The sequence below is a fragment of the Vipera ursinii genome, assembly GCF_947247035.1.
Source record: "Vipera ursinii genome assembly, chromosome: Z".
Classification (NCBI taxonomy): domain Eukaryota; kingdom Metazoa; phylum Chordata; class Lepidosauria; order Squamata; family Viperidae; genus Vipera; species Vipera ursinii.
In genome coordinates, this window is record NC_139517.1 from 99,312,250 (window position 1) to 99,336,686 (window position 24,437).

The window sequence follows — 24,437 nt, forward strand, 5'->3', positions numbered from 1 at the left end:
AAATGAACTCTTTAATTCATTTCATCTGATAAGTTACTTTATTTGGTAGGTGCCTTCAGTGATGATCAAAGAAAAACTTTTTTAAAGCTAGGAAAAAGAACTTGGGAGATGTTGTGTATATATATAAATTAGCATACAGTATGTTCTAACTTCTTTATAGGAGCCAAAACTATATTCAGTCTGGAATGCTTCTACTTCATATGTAATATTGGCTTAGGTAGTTGGATTTGTCAGAGTTGTAATTTCAATACCCACAAAGCCTGGAATGTTTTTTATTGACTTAATCACCCTTCAGAATTGGAAAAAGACACAACATTGAAATCAGCTGATGCTTGTTATGGCAGGGAAGAGCTTCGTAGCTTCTGGCACATTTTGCAGGGTCGAAACTGCTCATGTGGGTTGATTTTATCTTCAGTCTAAATTAAAAATGCTTTATTCACCACAGTCTAGCAACCTTTTGTTTTTTAACAAAAGCACATATACTGTATTATTTTGCAAAGCAGAATATTTTAGGCTCCTCGATGCCTAATAATACTGCTTTCTCCAGGTTTAAATTGTATTGATATTATGGTTTAGTTCACATATATGAGTTTATTCTTCTTCTTGTGCCATATCCGTTATCGGACGTTGGCAATCATGTTGGCGATCCTATTTTTATCAGCAGCCACACGAAAAAGTGCTCCTGAGTTTTGTCCAAACCAGTCCCTGAGTTTATGGGAGCGTTTAATCAAAGGGCTGATTGAATGTTCTAATTAATTACTTAATTAATTTTACCTACTTTTAATTACTTAAAACTTCATTGATTAATTAAATATATTAATTATTAAAACATTCCTTCCCTTTTGGGGTCAGCATTTGGGCCTTTTAGCTTCACAGGTTTAGAATATTATAGAAACGTAGGTGATTATTCACCATAGGATGTATTCTTTTGTAACTGACAAGCAAAAGATTTGTATCATATCATACAGATATAAAAATATAATTTTTAAAAAATGGAATAAAAGTTTAGCTATGGTTGGCTATGTGCAATCATATAGTGCTGTGAAATTGTCATAAATAAATAATGAATAGAAATAGTATCATAGATTTACATTCAAGAACCAGACCTTAAAATACAGAAGGTCTGTAAATCATTAAATGTTACCATTCTTTCCAATAGTCAAAATTGACATACGTTAACGGCAGATCCAAATGTTAACATATCTGACAAACGTGCAACTGAAATGCTTTTATAACTTCAAACAAATAAGTTTTTCTTTAATTCCTTGATTTCATCTTTGAAAATGCTATATCCAACAAAATGAAAATTATCAAGCCTTTTATTTTTATAGCATCAAACTGGTCAGAGCTTGTAAAAGAGTATTTTTCCTACTTAGATATGCTATAAGAAAATTAGAATGAAGAAGTCTCCATCTTATTTTTCTCAGTAACTTAAATCAATACAATGTTAGTAGAAATTTAAACATTTTGTAATGTTTTGTTAGATTTTGTATATTACTTATTTTTAGTTTAAAAATTGGCTTTCTTTTGCATATTTATTTGAAAAACTTGTCAAGAAATTCTTAAGTTGTGTTACATTATTTTTTTTGATAATTCAATTTTTTTTAAATATGCTCAATATTACAGCTCTCTGAGCATTGCCATATATGCAACTATTTTGATTTTGTACTTCTTTATATTCTGTGCAGTAGAAAAGCAAAGTGAAAAGCTGTCATTCAAGTACCTATGGTCAAACATGGGGAGAAGCTCACATATGAGATGCAGTTGAGAATAATGGGAAGAATATAATAATGGGTAGTGATGCTTATTTTAATGAACTTGGAATGATAATCTATTCTCTGTATTTCTAAAGTTAGTAATTTCATATCTTTCTTGGATGAGATTTCACCAGGAAATCTCAAGGCATTAACTAGAATCAGAAACTGAAAAAGTACTGTGTAAATCTGTCAAAAGTGATACTTTGGAACATGTAGGAACATGTACAAAGTAGTTATTTTTCAAAAGTTAAAGTCATATGCAATCATATATGCAAACCGAAGCAAATAACCAGGTGCAGCTTCAAAAGGAGCCATGCGAATATGAAAAAAGGTGTAGTTGCTTTAACAATTGGAAAATAGGTGCCTTATGCTTTCATATAGTGCCGCTTGGGGGGGGGGGCAAAAGCCCTAATAAGCAGGCATATACATAGAATGAAGGCTATTGCTAAGCACATTTGATTTGTGCTTAGATTGTAAGCCGCCCTGAGTCTTCGGAGAAGGGCGGGATATAAATGGGATTAAAATTTTAAAAAAATGTTCTGTGGCACTTCTTTTAGAGGATTTGCACAATTTTAGAAATAACATTTCAGGAAGAAAGCAGTAGCAAAGTCTATAGAGCTATTATTTTATCTGTCTGTGTGTCTGTCTAATCCGTCCGTCTATCTATCTATCTATCTATCTATCTATCTATCTATCTATCTATCTATCTATCTATCTATCTATCTATCTATCTATCCATCTATCCATCTATCTAGCTATCCATCCATCTACATCCATCCATTTATATTAAATTTAAGTGTAGCCTGACTCCCAGTGACTTTATCTTCCAAGGAATTCTTTGAAACTATTAATTTATTAAATCTAGTCAGTTTGCACCTAGGGAATTTGTCGTGATTACAGCTGTTAAATGACATGTATATTTTTATATTAAAATAACTACTGTTCATCAACTGATAGAATGCAATAGAGCTAAAATATTTTACTTCTAATTTAAAATATGTTTTACACATTGTACTCACATAAGAATAAATTACATTCCATAAAATCTAAATTTCAGTGTTTTAGCAATTTCATTTTTAGCCCTCTGTGTGGCCTTTTAGATATAGGAAATGGAAAGTTAATAAAAGAACCTAATTTAATTAGAATGCACTTCATCCTATCTCAGTGGTATACAATGATTTGAAAGTCTCCCTCACTGTAGTTATTTTGAGTTCTGGACACCTCTCAATCCAAGAACATTAGCAAGTTTACTTTGTTGTATTATGACAATCAGCACAGCAGCTCTGAACTAAAACTTTCTGTTGTGCCCCTAAATGATTGAATGCTGCTATTTTAGACAAAGGATAAATATCCTGGGTTTTTCCCTTGTTTTTCTATCTTGAGGAGTGCAGAGAACGAATGAAGAGGAAAGACAGACACATGTGTTCAAGGTTATACTGCCATCGAGAGGTGTCTAGTGATATTGAGATTTATTTGTGGTTTTTAAAAAATATTTAATTAGAATTATCACTGGAAAAGTACAGAAACAGTTTTGTATTTAAACTATCTTAACATATCATACAGAAATGGATATTACTCTTGTATTGTGTGGTCCTTAAATTCTGAAACCCATTCAGTTTTTAACCTCATTTCACATTAAAACAATAAAAAATGTCATTCCTTAATGCAGAGCAATGTTGTAACATAACATTGTAGATGTGCATAGATTATTGCACCTTTGTGTGTGGGGGGAGTATTTTTAGAATGTTCAAAGTAAATGCCTTTAAAATAGCATAACAGTTTTAAGATTCTTGCACAATACATCACAGAGCTCCTGTTTGTTGGAATGTTTATTTATAAAAATTTTATCCTGCTCTTTCTCAAGAAGTATTGTGTGGCATCTTAAGGCTTAAGAATTATTAATATTTATATCATTATTAATAAAACTATTAAATAGTAATCTGTTATTAATTGGTAACAGGTTGATGAGACTAATGATCAGTTCTATAGGTAAGCATAAATTTAAACAGCATTCTGATAGACTCAAATATATTACTAAATATTGATGCTCAGAAGGGATATGTAATAGCATGAAATTTTAAAATTAGAATTATAAAAAGAAATTGAAAATAAAATATTGTTTCTTATTTATTTTAGGAATAATAGAACATTACATTTTCCTTATAACTTGAAACTTCTTCTTCTTTTCAGATATTCCACTTCATCAAATTAGTTGAGTGTGAATGTGTATATTTGTATATCAGAAAAATGCGTATGTGTAAGATTTATCCTCAGTTTTAGGAGGACAAAAATTATCCAGTGATTAGGGTTACTAAGCTTACATGCCTTTCTTCCTGACTTCTTGTAAAAGCATATATGACCAGTGCTTGAGGCAAAACATTTATTTATTTAATTCAAGTAATTGCATTAATTCATAATGCTCTACAAAAGATCCTTCCATTGTGTCCCCAGAGATCAGTTGTATAGTAATCTACTGGTATGGAAGGACTTTCTCCAGCTTTGGAAAGTCCTTGCTATGAAGGAAGCAAACTGGAGGAAAGTTATTTTTGCTAGACCTAAAGGAAATTTATTAAATTATTTCTTTAGTTTTTATTAAATATATTAAAGTGTTTGTATATGTATGTATGGCTCTCTGTGTGTGTCTGTGTCTTTGTGTTTGTGTGTGTGTCACACAATAAGCCATTTTCCAGATATTCAGCTAGGGGGCTTTCTTGTTCCTGTCCAAAAAATTGTGTATTTGCAAAGTGCTTAGTATCTAATGAGCACTCCCTTGCTGATTTCTTCATTTTTGTCAGCCTTCTGTTGAGTTGCAGTTTCTTCATTGTATAGCAGTCTTGAATTTAATAACTTGCTGGTTGCTACAGCATGCTTCATTAAATCAAGAATCCCATGTAGATAAGTTTATGTTGAAAGTTAGGTGGAAGTCAGATCAAAAGGTTGGCATCACAATTACAGATCAAAATTTAGTAAAACAAATTAGAGATTTAAATTGTGCACATATAAAGAGGATATATAATGCTTTAATTGAATTGGATTCGGAAACGGAACTGGTTAAAGACTGTATGATAAAGTGGTCACAAAATATTCAGGAACCAATTTTGTTGGACACCTGGAAGATAATTTGGGTTAGAAATGTTAAATTTACTCAGGCTCAAAATTTAAGAGAAATTTTTTATAAAATGTTTTATAGATGGCATCTGGATCCCAAGAAGTTGTCCAACATGTATCCTAATTTACAGTCTAAATGTTGGAGATGTGGTAGTTTAGAAGCTACCTATTTTCACATGTGGTGGACTTGTAGAAATATAAAAGCTTTTTGGATTAAAATTTGGTGGAACATTCAAAAGATTTTTAAGAGAAAGATAAAGTTTTCTCCGCAATTGTTTTTATTGGGTATTGTTGTAGATTGTGATGTTAAAGAAACTAACTTGATGTTGAACATGATAACCGCAGCACTGGTGGGACAATATTGGAAGAAGGATAGTTTGCCCACTATAGAAGAATGGGTGTTTAAAGTTTCGAATCTTGCAGAGATGTCTAAGATTTCTGCTTATTTGAAAGATCATTCACAGGAAAGATATATTTCAGTTTGGAGGAGATGGATAAATTATATTCAGAACAAATATGGGACTAAAAAGTTCAATTTAGCTTATGAGTAGATTTTAGTGGGATATTGTTATTGGTACTTTGTAGTTATGTTAAAGCAGTTAAAGCACATTATGAATTTGGTTAATTGTATATTATGCATAATTTTTATTTAGAATATGATTATTGTAACTATAATCCTGTATTTAGCTCTGGGAAGTGCGGGGGAAGTGGGTGGGTTTGAGGTGGGAGGGATTTGGGGATATATTGTAAAATTTTGTTTTTGTAAAACTCTTTTAAGTTTATGTTCAGTAGAAGAATAGCATAAATTCATTTCTGAGGTAGAAAAAGAGAAGATCTGCACGACAATTGCAGTGATATTATATGCTCAAAAGTATAAAGGTCTAACACTGTCCACAATGGTTGGTGAAGATGATAGAATTTGCAGAGATGGCTATATTGAGTTCTCTGACTAAAAAAAAAGATAATACATTTAAGACTGACTGGAAACCCTTTATACACTTTTTGTATGAAACAAAAAAAATACACTTCTGGCTTATTATACCTTAAATAATTGGAAAAAATATATAATAGAAAAAACAAACTTTTATAACCATAGTGTAAGAAATAATTGTAATTATATTTGTATTTGCTGCAAAGGAAATTAAATAGAAATCCTTCTATTTCTTTTTGTCTTTTCTTTCTGTACCTTTGTGTCTTTCCTTCTCTTTGTTTCTTTATTCTGTATTAGTTTTGCTTAGTTTTATATTCTTGTAATATCTGTCTGTCTGTCTGTCTATCTTATGTATCTATCATATATCTATATACCTTGTTCTTCTTTTGCCAACATGGAAACCCCTAGCTATCAACCTGATTACTGTTGTTTAAGATATTAAAGACACAAAACTGTTATTTAAAAAAGGAAGAATATTGTTAGTGGAAGAATATTGTTAGTAGAAGCATTCTTGTTTTAATTATTTCAGTATAGGGATGATACCACAGTTGCAGCTCATTAAAATCAAATAGAAGGAAATGGCTAATCTCATATCAATTGTGGACAGTGCTGGAAAAGAGTGGCCCAGAGTGGACTTGTAGTTACATATTTGGCTGAACATCAGAAACTAATGATTTGGCCTCTAATAACCCCAAGTATTACTGTTGATTTCAAAGACTTTTAAGAATGGAGTATAATCTTTGCCTTGTTAACGTAATCCATCTGTATCAGATTCCCTCCATCTGTCTGAAGGAAATTTTTGTCAGACCATGTCAGCTATAGCAATATTCCCATCATGGTGCCCTCCAGATGTTTTGGACTTCAAATCCCATAATTCCCAATCAGTAGAGCCTTTAACCATTCTGACTGAGAATTATGAGAGTCCAAAACACCTGAAGTGTTATTTGGGATAAACTCTGCAGTAGTGATTGTCTATAAGAACAAAAAGGGATACAGACTGATTTTAAACACTTGTAGCTTTTTATTAGAAATTCTGTGCTATTGTGTAGTGTGATATTATATGGTAAATAAAGTGAATGAGGCTATCCTTCATGAAGTATCCTTCATGAATTTGAATATTTCTCCACCAGTAGCCTTCCAAATCTGCTCTAGGGGGTTGGGGACGAGGGTATACAGAGAGAGGAGTAGAAGGTAAATTGCATTAGCTGTGGTCGAGACCTGTGGTCTATAATGTCTTCTTAATTTTTAATTAACCAATTAATTAATTATTCTGGCCTTTGCACAGATTGGGTCAGGTCAGGTAACAGTTGTATTCTCTTTCCTTTTAATAGACTAAAAATAATATATTAAATAGTATATACAATATATTTCTTCCCATTTAGCATAAAAGACAAAGTTATATTCTTGCTTTGTGCAGCCAAAATACCCAAGGTTGCAAAAGGCTAGGTGACCAAGAGAATGAGAATGTGGATCAAGATATTTACATGTTCTGCAAGGATTACCTGTATGTATTCATTTTTCCCCAAAGTTTTCCAGCTGCTATACATAAGAATAACTTTATTAATAACATACTTTAGTCTTTAAGGCTTATTAGCAGTTGTTCAGAGTAGTCATTTTAAGTGACCAAATCATTACCCAACGTTCAAATAGAATTAAGGAACTTTTCATTTTTGGGGTTCAGTGGTAATGCTCTATTGGTTTGAGAAATGAAATGAAATAGAGCTGTCTTGTGCAGAAAGAAAGGGTGTTCAAATCTACTAGAAGCAACTGCAAAATGCTATTTGAGATACACATTTTTTTCAGCTCAATAACTTTTGGTAAGCAGAAGAAATTAGTTTAAATTCACGTGTTCCGCTGAACCTTTTGTATAGATGCCAAAATTGAGGAATTGTATATATGTGTTTGCGTGGGTGGGGCAATCCAATAATTTGCCCTTTTCCTCCAATCCTATAGTCTTTTGCCGGTTAGATTTAAGTTGTCTATTTAGGTTTTAAATATTTGTTGTATGCTTTAGGTTGTCTCTCAGGTTAGCATTTAGAAGCAGTATCTTGCAATCTAGAAAAGTAATTGCTTTTAAGGAGTGAATTCTCACATTTAATTTTCAATTCAAAGTGCTCAGCACTGCCGCCTTTGTTGATTTCAATGTAAAAAAAACTCATGGAAACACCACTGAAATGAACAAGAATGTGTTGTTCCAATAGTATTTAAGATAATTTATCTTCTCTTTGTGCTGGCATGGTTACATGTTCAAAATATTGTTTCTTTTTTAGGCCGGAGGATCTCAAGTGATATTCACAAATCCACTAGAAATTGTTAAAATTCGCTTGCAAGTGGCTGGAGAGATAACAACTGGTCCACGTGTTAGTGCCCTTACTGTCTTGCGGGACTTGGGATTTTTTGGGCTTTATAAGGTAAATTCATTTTGACTGTACTTCTGAATTGAAAGCTTGAGTTTCGTAAAATTAGTATATCTCACAGTAACACTTAAAAAATCTCTTGCTGAAGGTGAGAAGAAAATGTCTATTGTCAATATTAAAAAACAAACTAAGATTATGTCATCAGGCAATGCCAGCCCAGTCCTAGTAAATGAAGAAGGACTTGAAATATGAACTGCTTTTTTCTTCTAGACTCAAAAATTCTCAGGAATGGTAAATCTAGCCATTAAATAGAGAAATATCTCCTGCTAAGAAAAAGACTATGATATATTTGAACAAAATATTAATTGCCAAAAAAATTACAGTGTCAGCAAAAGTATGCATTATTATGGCCATGATTTTCTCACTTGTAATATGTAGTTGGAACATCAGAAAGGCAAATTCTCCTGTAGATAAAGGTGCAGGTAGCAATAGCACTGAGACATATACCGCTTCACAGTGCTTTACAGCCCTTTCTAAGCAGTTTACAGAGGCAGCATATTGCCCCCAATAAACTGGGTCCTCATTTTACTGACCTTGGAAAAATGAAAAGCTAGTCAATCTTGAGCTGGGTCAGGATTGAACTGCTGGCAGTTGGCAGAATTAGCCTGCAAAACTGCATTCCAGCTACTGCGCCACCACTCCTTGACTTACTACCAATTATTTATTTATTTATTTATTTATTTATTTATTTATTTAATTAATTTGTATACCGCCCTTCTCCCGAAGGACTCAGGGCAGTGAACAGGGCAATACATAATAAAAACAAGATACAAAAATTTAAAATTATTAAAAAGTAATTAGACAGCAATGCCCGTAATAAATTAGTACAGATTAAAAGTTAAGACCAATTTATAAAACCCAACCCCATCCCATCAGGCCAGGCCAGCTTGTTCAAAAAGGTGGGTTTTAAGATCACGCTGGAAGGAGCGGAGATCAGTCGCCATCCGGAGCTCGACCGGAAGATGGTTCCATAAATCCGGCGCGCCCACAGAGAACGCCCTCCCCCTGGGGGCCACCAGTTGGCATTCTTTGACCAGTGGCACCCCGAGGAGGCCCTCTCTGTGGGAGCATACTGGGCAGAGGGAAGTTGACACCGGCCTCAGGTGCTCCCCAAGGTATTCCGGACCCATGCCATGTAGGGCTTTATGGGTCATTACTAACACCTTGAACCTCACCCGGAAGACAACTGGAAGCCAATGCAGCTCGCGGAGCAAAGGTGTAACATGGGAGTGTCAGGAAACTCCCAACACAACTCTTGCGGCTGCATTCTGTACCAGTTGGAGCCTCCGAGTGATCTTCAAGGGTAGCCCCATGTAGAGAGCGTTGCAGTAGTCAAGACGAGAGGTCACAAGCGCATGAGTGACCATACGTAAGGCATCCCGGTCTAGATAGGGCCGCAACTGGCGCACCAGGCGGACCTGGGCGAAGGCCCCCCTAGTCACAGCTACTATATGGTCTTCTAGGGAAAGCTGTGAATCTAGGAGGACTCCCAAGTTGCGAGCCCTATTATATAGTGACCACTCAGAGTTCTGATGGACCTCCTCAGAAGTACTTATAAGCTGATCTGGAAATTCTGATTCTCCCGCCCCCATGATCACATTTTGGATATTTGGCAACTGGCCCTCATTTACATCTGTTTGCAGTGTCCCATGGTCACATCACCATGATTTACAACGGTTTTTGCAAAATGGTAAAAAATGTCCATTTCCTGGCAACCATGATATTTGCTTAATGACCACAACATTTGCTTAACAAACACTGCAGAAAGGTCATAAAATCAGGTTTGGTCACATAGTGAGCCACTTAAGGAGCAGCATTTATTTTTTATTCATTTTATTTATTACATTTATTTGCTTCCATCTCATTTTGAAGTTACTCTGAGTGGCTTATAACAGCAGTTTCATAAGTCGAGGGCTACCTGTAATTCTGAGCATTATCTTGCTGGTTTATGATCTAAGAGCAGATGTTTGGTAGTTTGAGTATTCTTAACAGTTTTCTTTTAGTTCTAGAATATAAGTTTATCTTCTCAAGTCCTGTGGCTCTCTTTTCCAACCTGATTAAAACCACTGTGCAGTGTTTTAACTGTATCATTTTATAAGATTTTAAACAGTTCTGCTGGTATTCTATCCTTATTGCTTTGTTGTTACCAGTATTTTCTGAGGCCCATTTAATTTCTCTTCCCAGGATGTCTGGTTCTAGTTTAGTCATAAAATATTTACATACAATATATCATTGATTTGATTTTGCGATTCTTTTCTCAGGTTCTTCTTTGTGTTCCTTCAATCTCTTCCTGTATCTTCTTTGTCTGGTAGATACAGTATGAACAAAGGAATTATTGAGCCTGTCATTTGCGCCTCTATAACTCTCTAGTTTGGAACTGTAACCAAACAAGACAGATATAGACTTCAACAGATAGTTAGAACTGCAGAAAAAACAATTGCTACCAGCCTGCCTTCCATTGAGGACCTGTAAACAGCACAACCAAGAAAGAGGGCTGTGAAAATATCTACAGATCCCTCACATCCCTCACATAAACTGTTTCAACTTCTTCCCTCAGGACAATGCTATAGGGCATTGCACATCAGAACAAATAGACATAAGGACAGTTTTTCCCCCATGCCGTTACTCTGCTTTACAATTAATTCCTACAACACTGTCAAACTACTTAGTAAAGCTGCATTACTATGATACTCCTCATCTTTCCTATTACCTATCATCTTGTGTCTATAATTTTGTTGCTTGTATCTTACAATTTATATTGTTTTTAGTATCCTAGTATGATTTATGTTGATTGATTATCTAGTATTCTATGACTATCACTAAATGTTGCATCTTATGATTTATGATGAACTGTTGTATTTTACAATTTATGATGAATGTATTTTCATGTTGTTTGATCATGATTATCACTATGATTTGTATGTACACTGAGAGCTTATGCACCGAGACATTCTTTGTGTTTCCAACCCTACTTGGCCAATAAAGAATTCTATTCTATTCTATTCTATTCTATTCTATTCTTTGCCTTTTATCTTGCTCAACTTTGTACAAAAAAATTCCATAATTTTGAAGATTTTTTAAAATGTCTTTGCACTTCATTTGATAGTCACACTGAATTTTTGAATTATTTAGAAATAATTCTTTGCCTCTTCCTTAGTTGCAGATGTTCTTCTTAATGTTTTGTCTTTTGCTTTTGACCTTTCTTAATTTTCTTTTTTCAAAATATCAACCGCACAACCACTTTACTTTCTTTGCAGATTGTCTTTGGTCTGCTTTATCTTTAGTCAGTATAAGGACTTCTATTTTTGCTTGCAGAGTATATATAGTCAATTTGATTTTAGTATGCAGAATTATTAAAGAGAATTTCTTTTAAGTTATTGGGTATTTACTCTAAACAATTTTCCAGGTAATGTTGTGTTAATTCCTGCTTGTTTGATATATTGAGGATAAATTTGGTTACAAATGTTATTTGACTTCTACCTTTAGCATTCCAATTCAGTTTTATATTGTTAGTATGACTTTTTAAATGCTGTATTGACTAACAGTTATACATTACCATAAAACTGTCCTGCTTCTGCTTTGTCTGCATCCATAGCATAGGTTGAATCACTGCGCTATTGATTGTCTTGTTTGGGACTTGAAGCAAGATTATTCTATTAAATTTTCAGTTGTGTCTAAACAGTGACATTGAATCTTTTTGTTAATAATGCTGGCTGCTTCACTTCTGTCCCAATTGTCTTCTCTACAGTACTCTTTTCTCCAACTGCATTTTTAGTTTCCTAGATGCTTTGTGACAGTTTTCTCCTGTGGAAATTGCAGCCAGAAGGCAAATTTTTACAAGTGAAAAGGAAGGAGATGTACTAAGCATATCAATTCCCAAGGTGATTTAAACTTTAAAGATGAATGTCTCAGGTGACTACTTGGGTTATGCCAAAAAGGGATCTACTGGATCTAATTCATTATATCTTGCATCCAATCCATACTTGAAGCTACAGAATTGAAAACTAACCACATTTCTGTTATGGGTAACAGACAAAAACCCCAGGAATAATAATGCTAAGGTGAGCAGGTAAAGGAACGTGAAATAAAAAAAGTTAGCAAAATGAGAAAGGATCTTAGAGCTTCCTTGTCTTTAGATGAATTACTAGCTGCTATTTAGACAGTTGACTTTTTTTATAATGCATACAGACTGTTGGATGTGTTATTAAATGAAGTTAAGAAGGTGTACATTTTATCTGGTTTGTCTGGACAGGGGTTGTCAGCATGGTACAATATAATGGCACAGATTGTGAACACATTCCATTAACTTTCTAGATTTAATTAGTTGTAATTAATTACTAATTTAGTAGTAGTAGTAATAGCTAATTAAAACTCAAGATTTCACTAGTCTATGACATGATAATGATGGTAGTGACAGTGACTACAAGTTTAATAACAGTGAATTTATTTGTAGAAGTTCAAGAAATTCATAATTTCATTTTATATTTAATTCAACTTTTATAGAATAGGTACACAAATTATTTTTGTTTACAAAAATGTATTTCAGGAAAGGTCATAAAATTTGAAAATCACTGTTTCTGTTTAATTCCTTTACTATTCTAAATGGGATGTAATATTTTGCATTACTTTACAGTTACCAGCATTATTTTAATTTGGTTTAATTTTTACAATTTTTAAAGAAAAAATTATACTGCTTGCAATTGATTTGAAAAATTTGTCAAAATTCTTTTGAGAGTTAGATGTGAAATCAAAACAACTAATCTGATGTGAAGTAGGAAGATACTTCAAAGTATAGTCATATCATATATTATTATCTAGTGAAAATGAAGTATTTATGCAAGATATGCAAGACATCGAATCTTTCTATTCATACTATACTTAAAAAAATAGGTAAGACTGCCAAAGTCTGAGATTTCAAAACTGTTCATTTTTCAATTTCAGTTTACAAAAGAAAACATTGTTATTTAGTCATTCATTGTAAACCTACTTGGCACTGACAGCAAGAACAAATCACCAATTCTTGATTTGTCAGTCCCAACTTTTAAACCTTTAACTGGAGCATTTAAAGCAAGATAAGATGGCTTGAAGAAAGGAGTGTAAAAGAGGTTGCCTCATGGCTGAATTGGAAGGGTTAAGTTGCCGGTGAAACCCAAGAAGAATGCTAACGGATCAAGAAATGACATGCTGCCTATTGTTTATTGCTATAGGATCAAAATAACAATTATACATGCCAAATAAATTCTAAACCTGTAAGGTAGGAAAAGAGGGGATGGCGGTAAGTACAGGTGCCAGGAGCATTAAATAACTCTCTCAGACAAGGTGTACCTCTGTTGCCTTGAATTCTGCGAGGTCCCACCAGTCTGGCATTTTTCCCCCTCCACCAGACAATGTGCATTCACTGCAGGAGACTAAGTTAAGCCTTCGTCTCCCAGACCTTCTGGCTCCTTGTGCAGAGTCCTGACACAGAGGTGCCTTTGTGAATGTAATTACCCTCCTGTTGTAGTAGAAATAATTTATTTAAATCCTTATTTATTTATTTATTTGCAGGTAAGGCTGAAATAAACAGAAATTAGCAAGCTAAAGAATCTGCCCCAGCTGAACTGATTGTCCAAACTTCTGACAGTCTGGGTGTTTCCCCCCCCCCCTGCTGATTATGCATCAAGATACAATCCAAAAATAAAAAGCTTCTGAGGAGTTCTTAGAGAAATGTGAGGGAAAGTGAGGAGCCGGTGATCAGGCAGGAAGAAGAGCCAAGTCTTGAGGCAAATGCCTTGCAGATCTGTGCCCAACTTACTAAACTACACTTGGGTAGATGATCCTAACTTTTTATCAAGAATAATTGAAGCTGCTTGTTGGTATATTGCACCCAAATGATGTGAATATTAATAAAAGATACCATCTGAAAAGGCCTTAGTTTGGGAGCACATTTTAACAGGTTGAAATGAAATCATGGTTCAGCTTCATACACTGCATTTGTTAAGCTGAGTCATTGGCATTTTGATATACTTGGTCCATTCTTTTGTAACATTCAGGCCTACAATGCTCAGCCTCCTCAATCTGGATCAAACCTAGTATAATGTGTACTTTAACTACCAACTTCAATGTATCCCTAGGAGAGGACAGAATATAATTGTAATAAAAAGATGACCAACTTAAAATGTTTAAATTGGCTATTTTTTATGTTTATAGTAATCTTCTTTCGAAGATGAAAATAGCATAATTTAAAAAGAACCCCTGGTTACATGCTTTTAGACATACGAAATAAAATATCTATCAGACCTAAATGGTTTATGTGTAAACAAAGCAAGATCAAATGATCCACTATATTAGCCACAAACTTTGGCTCCATGCCAGCCTCTCTACCATCTCAAGTTTCCTCTCACCCTTCTGTTTTAAACTCTAGGAAAGCCTGTTTAAAGGCAGGCCTCATTTACTTTCAGATTAATCAACTGCAGCCAGCTAATGCCAATTAAGGAAGGCTATGGGAAAACAAACTGAAATATCATAAATAAAATAATCCTTTAAAACATAAAAATGGACATCTTCTCCCTTCAAATGCAGTAATGCTCTGAAGGTGCAAGAAAGGATTGAGGAGGCCTGTTACACAGAAGCATTCCATCCCTCCCCTCCCCCACCAGTTATTTTATTTCGCCAAGTTTCACAGAACACAAGCAAATACACAGGTTTTATGAATTTCCATATGGAACATATGGAAATAAATATAGCATGACTCTAGAATAGCTGCTCATATGTCTGCTGGTGTAAAAGTGAGCAGAGCTAAGAATGCAACTGACCAAACTTCATCAAGCATTGGAAATCCTTCAGATTTATAGCAGGGTGTAAAAGTGATTAATAAATAAATATATCTTAATCCATACAGCACATAAGGAAAAGTATCAAGGGTGTTTGAGGTTATCTTAAAATACAATAAGCATCTTGTCTCCTATTAGAAAATGAGATTTCTTAAGCTGGTAATGGTAGCCCAGAGAATTAAAACAAAAACCTAGGGATAATGTAGAGTTCAACTAATGTTTTTCATTTTAAATGAAAAGTGTAGTATCTTAAATTGTACTTCGAAGAGAGCAAAATGATGGTCCAGATTGAAGCAAGCTAAATATTGTAAAGAAGTTTTGTCTAAGACTTATTCGAGCAGCTTAGTCCTTGGCAAATAATTTCAGAATTACATTTTCTGCTGAAAAGATACAGCTAAACAATTTAACAGACTAATATGAAGTTTCATGGCAAATTCTTAGAATTTATCCTTTGTAAGAGTAAATTCATTTTCTCCCTGTGAATTCTTTCAACTCAAACTAGTGGTGTCCACAAAAAAAGGAGAAATATCAGTGGGCTTCTGGAAACTCCCAGGTTTATTTGCAGACAGTTAACTCAGACCCTGGTCACCTCACAGTTAAATTATTTCAGTGCACTTTATATAGGGCTGCCTGTGAAAACTATCCAGAAGCTGGCACAAGAGCAATAAAGGGTGCTTCACAGTATTCATGTGTATTTACTGCTGCTATAGTGAGCTGCATTGACTGCTAGTCAACTTCTGGCTGAAATTCAAGATGCTGGTCAGTGCTTATAAAGCTTTTCATGTCATAGAGCCTAGATCACCTATCCCCGGTCATTTCTGCATGCCCAATACATTTTGATATATTAGATGTTTTCTAGGCACTATGTATTAAATGCCATCTTTCAGCACCAGGGTAATTTGCCTGTTTTTCCCCATGGTCTTTGTTCTCTGGAACAGCACCCTCTAGTGATATTGAGAGCACACTGGCTCTGACTTATATTTGGTTTCAGGCCTGGAGTTAATGTGTTGTGTGGCCTCTATTGTGATTTTCTTTTATTATGAAGGTTTTATTAGAGGCTGTTTTTATCTGTTTTAACTGTTGTTGGGGTTTGGTGGGGGTTTTTTTTGTGAGATTTTTAAGCTGACATGAGTCTACCAGAACGGGTAGCTGTAACATAACCTCAGTGTCATGATGCTGATGCTGATGATTAGATGATGTAATTTCTGTAAACTTTGGGAAGAAAATTGCTTCCTGTCGTTGTACATAGATTCTCTACGGCAGTGAATATTTTAAATGTGTTGAAATATTATCTGACTGGACAACCAAATCGTACAGAAGAAAAATCTTGAAAGTTTGGATTCCTAAATGGAACTACTTCATGCTGCAGCAGTTTTCTTCAGATTTGTCTTGCTTTCCTGGACAGATAGGCTGTCAGTAAAGAAGCTTGGGATTGTCTTGGATTCATTTTTTGTCCCTCATACCTAGCAGGAGGAGAAACCAGGACAGTTCCAATGCCTGTTTCTTATGCTCTGAAGTAAAACATTATCAGTGTGCTTTCTTATAACATCTACAACAGCACTAATATTAAGAAGTAGTCTAGACACTATATATACTATTAAACCCCTTTTTGATTACCCCTTTGCTTGAGGCAAAGCAAATTAACTCTGAAAGTTCAATATGGAGAAGATAGAGTGGAACTAAATGAAACTTGGAAATAGGTGGTGTCTACAAATTAGAGTCAGAATGTGATTGACTATCTTTTATTATGCTGAACAACCCAGTAGAGTTTGTTATTGAGATAGGCAAATTACGTGTACTGAGTTTTTTCTTTGTATTAGGATTGACTTAAGGGTACATGTGACTGAGAGGCACTGGAAAAAAAGCAGTGAGGGCACAACAGCAACCTTAAAATAATAGCTATGAATGGGAGGCATGATATAAGGAAAGGTAGGGTTATCAGAAGAAGAACAAAGTTAGCAGACAGTTCCCTTGTAGAAATTGTACCATATCTAAAGTCATGAACATTCAGCTACTATTTATTCATTTATGAATGCATCCAACCATCTGGAACTATCCAAACTCTAGGTGGCTTATAAAATTGAGATCATAAAACAATATAAATTCAGAATAAAGTTAATTAAAATCACAACTAGAGATAAACAACTATAATTATATAATTATGAAAAATTGTGTAGCATTAATTCCCCAAAGACACTATGGAGCCTTATTTTTAACTGCTTCCTGTAGGCCATGAAAATAGGGACCAACTATATTCCCTGGCCTGAAGGTGCTGTTATTTAATGTCCATCTGTTCTTTAATAAGAAATAAAACCACTATATTGTGATTTAATCATGGTTCAGAGGTAGATTTGGCATGCATTATTGAGATGTGAGAAGTATGCTAAGAAAAGCTATGCTTGTCTATTATTCCATACAATACCCACATAGATCAGAAAACTGATAGGGGTGAAATTGTTTTAAGAGAGATTGGGCTACCACTTGTCAGAAATGGTATAGGATCTCTTGCTTGAGCAGGGGCTTGGACTAGAAAACCTCCAAAGTCCCTTCCAATTCTGTTATTCTATTCTGTTCTATTCTATTCTATTCTATTCTATTCTATTCTATTCTATTCTATTCTATTCTATTCTATTCTATTCTATTCTATTCTATTCTACTCTACTCTACTCTACTCTACTCTACTCTACTCTACTCTACTCTACTCTACTCTACTCTACTCTACTCTACTCTACTCTATTTTTATTTCTATTTCTATTCCACTCCATTCCATTCTGCTTATCTTTATCCTCTGTACTATAAGGTCTGTTTCTAGGTTAGACAAGAAGATTAATTTGCCAGGATTGCCCAATATACAAATTAGATGAATAAAACAAACAATTCCATCTTCAAAGAGTTACAGAATCTAATGAATTCCTGAATAGGGTGGAATATTTCTCAGTGGCTAAAGCAAGTGATTCTGTTGAATTATTAGACCTGTGGTATGATGAAAGGACAATTAACACAATCATTCTTGATTCTCCTGGACCTGGCTAATTAAGGTTGTTAGAAATGTACTGGTTGAGTCCAGTGAATGAAGAACTCATTTTGTCATAAAGTAGTGGTCCTTGAGGAAACAGTGTGGTCACTCCTGTAAAAAAAAAACCCTTGATATCAATCTAAATCTGGAAGTTTGAAATGGTCCCCCAGAAGTGGGAGAGATGATTAATAGAGTAATGTCAGTTCAGCTGTGTGCATTCTTTAGACTACATATAATCCAGAGGTATTTTTCTGACTTTCGGTATGACTCTAGGATAAAATATATCTTGGTTACCCCTTATAGTTGATTCTTCATGGGATAGGGACAAAAGAAATATGATTTTGCTACTCTTGCTGAATCCCTCAGTGGATTTCTCACATTGTCTTTAATCTTTTAATTATGTAATCTGTTATTTGAGTCCCTCTTTAATGACTACCCCAAACCTTCCCCAGGTTAGCTCTAAATCCATTTCCATCCTGATCCTCTCTCATATATTTGCCTGTTCATACTATAGATTTTTTATTGTCTATATTTGTTCCTTTCCTAGGGAGCCAAAGCCTGCTTCCTTCGTGACATTCCCTTTTCTGCCATTTACTTCCCTTGTTATGCTCATACAAAGTCTGCTTTTGCATATGAAGATGGACAAGTGGGCCCTGGTTATTTGCTTCTGGCAGGAGCAATAGCTGGTAAGTGTTTTTATTACATTTAAAAGATTATCCTTTTAAAAACACATTCCAAACTGCAGCTCTGCATTGCTTGAAAAGGTGTTAGATTGGGACTAGAAAGAACAGGATGCAGTCCATCCTCATGGAAACATATTGAGTGACACTGCACCAATGATTCTACTATAATCTTACCTATTGGGAAGGGTGGTGGTTGCAGGAAAATATTGGAGGGAATACTATATATTTCTCCTTGAACTCTAAAAAGCCATATAAAATTATTGACAAATAAAGCATATGAATGCATTATAATAATAAAAATTATTGATATCATGTTTATCTACATAGACTGTTCCTCTACCCATATTAGAAAATATAACCTTGATTAAGGTTTCTAAAATTATATTAAATGCATTTATTCTCTCTGCATATTAATAATCACAATATAAAAATTAGCCAATATTAGACTGAATAGAATTAGACATAAAATTAATGAAATATTTTTGGATAAAACTGAAGTGAGGGAATGTGGGAAAGAGTATATTATAGATGTGTTTTGGAATAATAGTGATATGTTGACAGAAATATTCTTGATATTAGTATCCAAGATAAAATAATGAAAATGAAGTCATAAGTGTCAATAAAGATATAGTAAGATTGCAATTGTAAATAAAATAACTAAAAATACTGAAATGTGATTTGCTTGTGGAGTGATTGTGAGATGTTTAACATATATGCAAAGATTGAATCTGCACCTGACCATTGAAAACATGATATTACTGTTCCCTTATGCAATTGATAAAGGTAGTAAGGACTTCTTTACAGTTGTTAAGAAGGCTTTTTGAATTCTGTTCAAAATTCTGTATGAAATAGTGCAAGGGTTGCATTGGTACAAAGGGTGACAAGCAAAATGTAGTAAATGTAGTAGATGAATAAAGAGTATGCAGGCTAGCTTTTTCTTTCCAGCATGTTATTGATTAATGTGGGAGTGTTGAAAAGGTTTATTATGCTATTTTGTAATTTAAAGAAAACATAATAAAGGGAATAAGCTTGAAATTTATAATGCTTTGTGCAGTATGTAATAGTTTGATTATATTGAGAATAAATGCTACAGTTGAAAATTGAATAGCAAGTAAAACAATGGATGGAATCTCCTTAGTTGTTTAATGTATTTATGGATAAATATGGTAATGTTTATGATGAGGCATGCAAATCATGTGTTGTTAATTGAAAACCTGAATAATTTGCAGCAACTATTACATAGATTGCATGATGCAATGAGGAGTATGGGTTGGGAAATTAATGTATCAAACATAAAAGTAGTTTTGTTTGACAAGAAAATTATGAATGAATTATTGCAGGTTATACAAAAATCAAAAGAAAACCCTTGGAGTACGAATATGATTTTTATTTCTTGTGCCAGTTTTATTATATGGCAATGAAATATACATCAGAAGAAAAAAAGGGGTACTTAAGTGTTATTTATTAAAGTTGTATCCCATCTGACTCCCACAACTCTAGATGACCAACAACAATCAAACAAAGAAACTGCAATAAAATAAATAAAACATAAATACATAGTTATGAATGAATGTATTAAATTAATATAAATTGAATACAAGTGAGTAATCAATACAAAAAAGTAGATTGAAAAAATACATTGATCATATAGAGGAAATGCATGAAAAGTCTCTAGAAAGATAGAGATGTGTAGTGAATGCTGTTGGTGAAAATTGAATCTATATTTTTCCTTCCCTTTTCACAGCTTTAATTTCTTCAGCGTACTGTTTTTATTGCATTTTGCCACTTCTGCAAAAAGAGCTTACCTCATAAGCTGATGGATGTATCTGTATATATTGTAATTTAACATCGCAGCCATAATCATATTGTCTGCCTGTCTATTCTCTCTCTTATATCTATCTATCTATCATCTATCTATCTATCTATCTATCTATCTATCTATCTATCTATCTATCTATCTATCATCTTCTTATATGTCAGTTAAACCATGCTGCATAATAAGATATGTCTTTGGATGAAATATAATATGAACTATAGACTTCTGGGCCACATGATGATGTATCAATAGATAAATAAACATGGTATTTTAAAAGATTTGTGTGTATTTAGGGAAAAGAGGTCTAGTATGTGGTAGTGTTGAAAAGGTTAAAAAGTTCCTTGAGCTCTGCTTCTGATGACTGTGTGGAGACAGCTCTAGGTGTTTTATCATTGCCTTTTACTAGCCCATAGTATATTTGCAATATCCTCATGGTACTCCAATCAATTGGGAATTAGGTCTGACCCTGCTTAGCTCTTGGTGATCAGCTAACACCAGCTATTGCATACTGCCGTGCAATGTAATATGGTTGTTTCAGGAATAATCCACCCTACCAGTTGTGCTGTACTTGTTGACCTCCTTGAAGCCCCTTTCTTCTTACCACCATTTGTTCTGCATTTTCTTTCACTTGCCCACCAGCAGCATAACTATCTGCATGCTCTTGTCAGCCATACTGAGTGGTGATGCAAAAAGGGACACTTTTAATTGATTTCCAGGGTTGTGATAGGATGGATATATCTACAGTATATATCTTGAAATCAAAAACTGAATTTGTGTTCAGAATCCACTAGGCTTCTGGTGCATATATGGAATAATGGTCTGAATGCGAATAAAATAAATGTTGAAATGATGTAGGCAATGAGTAGAAGAAGGGAAAAATTGACTGAAAAAGACTTTTCACCCATAAAATCTTAGAAAATATTTAAATATCAATTAATGATAGGATCCAAATATGTGTCAAGAAAGAGAAGGGGTACAATCAATGACATTGACTTTAGTGACTTTGTGTTGTATGGGAAGAAAGAAAAAAGTTATGTATAAAATGAAAAACGTTGTGGTCATTGTTATCATGTATAAGAAACAGTAGGTGAGCTACTTTGAGACAGTATATTTGAATTGCTGCATTCTAATGGGTTCAGAAAGGAAAAACTGTTATTAAGATAAAAAATAGAAATATAATGGCTATGGAGAAACCATACCTCTTTTGCATGGAATGAAAAGAAAAAGAGAAAATACTTTTCTATCCTGCTGTGATTCTGCTAAAGGGAATCATAGAATCATCAGAAAACGCTTTTTTTTGGCATCGTGTCACCCACTGCCCTCAAAAACATGTTTTCTCGAACATTTTGCATTTTGTATTCTAAATGGAAAAATTCAGTAGAAAGATTTTTGTTTGCTCATTTCTGAAATAGCAGGCTTTAACTCCTGTATATTTCTGGAATACTAGATTGTCTCTGTTATTTTTTAATTGGCAGGTTTTTTTACTCAAAATCTAGAGCAATATTTCTCAATATTGGCAACTTGAGGACGTGTAGAGTAGAACTCCTAGAATTCCCCATCCAGCTTCAATTCTGGAAGTTGAAGTCCATGCATGTTGAAGTTACCGAAGTTGAGAAACACTGTTTGAGTCTGTTACACAGAAAGTTCTATGCAGCCAAATAGGCTTTTTGACTGATGCCTAGATTATCTACTTTTGGCTCTAGCAGTTAAAGTGATACAAGATACCACTGCTTTTCTTGACTCATGCTGTTGCTTAAAATGAAAAATCATACTTTCATCCAAGATTTGTCAGTGAATTTATCATCAGGTATTGGATTTGATACCAGTAAGGAGCCATCTCTCCACAACATTTCAGATAGTCTCACAATAGCTCAGTGAAGGTAGTTGATGAAATGGTCACCTACCGAATCCCATGATCAGATTGTGATTTGAAGATAGGTATATTGATCACAATTTGTCACCTTTAAGAAGCTGTTTGGAATATACCATTAATGTAATAATTAATATTAATATTAACACCAGCTGCCTGCAATTAGTGCAGGTTCGCATCCCACCAGGCTCAAGGTTGACTCAGCCTTCCATCCTTCCGAGGTAGGTAAAATGAGGACCCAGATTGTTGGGGGCAATAAGCTGACTTTGTAATAATGCCGCTGGGGTATGTGTGAAAGCCCTAATAAGCAGGCATAGACATAGAATGAAGGGTACTGCTAAGCTTGTAAGCCGCCCTGAGTCTTCGGAGAAGGACGGGATATAAATGGAATTAAAATAAATAAATAAAAAATAAATAATATTTAAGAGCATGTACTATTTTACATACATTTTTATGTGTCCTTTTCCATATCCACTAATAATTTTATAATACAGAAAAAATATACCTTTCATACACCCCCCCAATTCAGTTTTTAAATACTTGAGCCATAAAAATAACTTTGTTTTTAAAATTCATATATTTAGCCAAAATATAATGGATTTAAAGTTGGATAAATCATGTGAAAAAATAAAAAGATTTTGAGCCATGCATCCTATATGTGAAATTCAAACTTTTTTGTAATTTTTTAGCATTTTTAAAGTTTTTTTCTTTGTCCTTTGTTAAATTATTGCAAATACAATAACTCTCTTTGAACTCCAACCACTAAAACAGTCTCTCATTATCATTTGTTACCAGTATTTATAATGTGGATTTTTGTCCCATGCATTCCCTATTTTTCCATTTCAGGTTATTTTCTGTTGAACTCACCACTCTTTAGAGCAGGGATGTCAAACTCAATTTCATTGAGGGCCGCATCAGCATTGCGGTTGCCCTCAGGGGGCCAGGTGGGTGTGGCCTACTGGGTGGGCGTGGCCAGCTCTACATCGTTCGCATCAAGGGTGCCTATGGGGGCCTGGGCAGGAGTGGGACAAATCTGAGGGTCTCTGGCAGGAGGAGGGTCTCTGGGCAGGGGCCAAGGCAGTGGGGACCGTTCCCTCACTGTTTCCAGGATGGCTTCGCGGGCCGCATGAAACCACTTCGTGGGCCGGATCCGGCCCCCGGGCCTTGTGTTTGACATGTCTGCTTTAGAGTATGTCTTGACTCTGCTATTCAGTGTGTGTGTGTGTGTGTGTGTGTGTGTGTGTGTGTACACATACACACACATACATATACATACATATACACACACATATACACACATGCATACGTATGTATAGATAGATGATACAGTATGAACATTTGTTTGTACTTATTTGGTGAAATAAGTTTATTTGGGGGGTTAGGACTGGTATTTTTTTAATATGCTTTTTAGTTCTCTTATGTAATGTCTGTTTTAAAGGGATTAAAGTCAATTAAAAACAATACAGTTAAATGGGATTTGAAAACTCCTGGTTCCACAATTCCATAAGGAATTCCTTATGATAGATGTAATTGCAACTCAGCAAAAAACAAAACTGGCCATTGCTTCACAAAGCTAACAATCTGCACTTGGGATTGTCTTGTAAACATTTGTGGACATCAGCTGACTTTCATCCCAACCACATTTACATGATGGCACCATTTCTGTGAACAAATATATGTCCATCCATATGGCTTGCTGTATTTTCAAGTGTTAACAAATTGTAAAAGTCCAGCTTCTATTAAGTGTAAGCCAGAATGATTACTTGTGGAAAAGTTTAAGACCAATGATTCTTGCACATAAAAGAGTGTACATCTCTCGGACTTTAAATGTGAAAAGTCACAATACCTTCTTCTTTCTCTCTTTTGGTTTTGGAGACTGGAGAAGCAGTTCTTATTTTAGTGATAAACACACACTTTTACATCTCTTTCAAAGCAGTCTACTAAAAAAAGTGAGATTGTGTTCTGGAGCCAAACCATAGTGGTTTGGATGAAAACTGTTACAGAATTATTAAGCTTTAGAGAGAAGA

At 34.3% G+C, this 24,437-nt stretch overlaps 1 protein-coding gene across 1 annotated transcript in view; it reads left to right on the forward strand.

The window, feature by feature from the left end:
* SLC25A13 (solute carrier family 25 member 13) overlaps positions 1-24,437 on the forward strand; it is a 153,744-nt gene that overhangs the window by 124,602 nt on the left and 4,705 nt on the right. The window contains exons 14-15 of the mRNA XM_083376358.1: positions 8,067-8,207; positions 18,589-18,727. Coding sequence (XP_083232484.1) covers positions 8,067-8,207; positions 18,589-18,727 — 280 coding nt within the window. The remainder of the gene's footprint in view (positions 1-8,066; positions 8,208-18,588; positions 18,728-24,437) is intronic.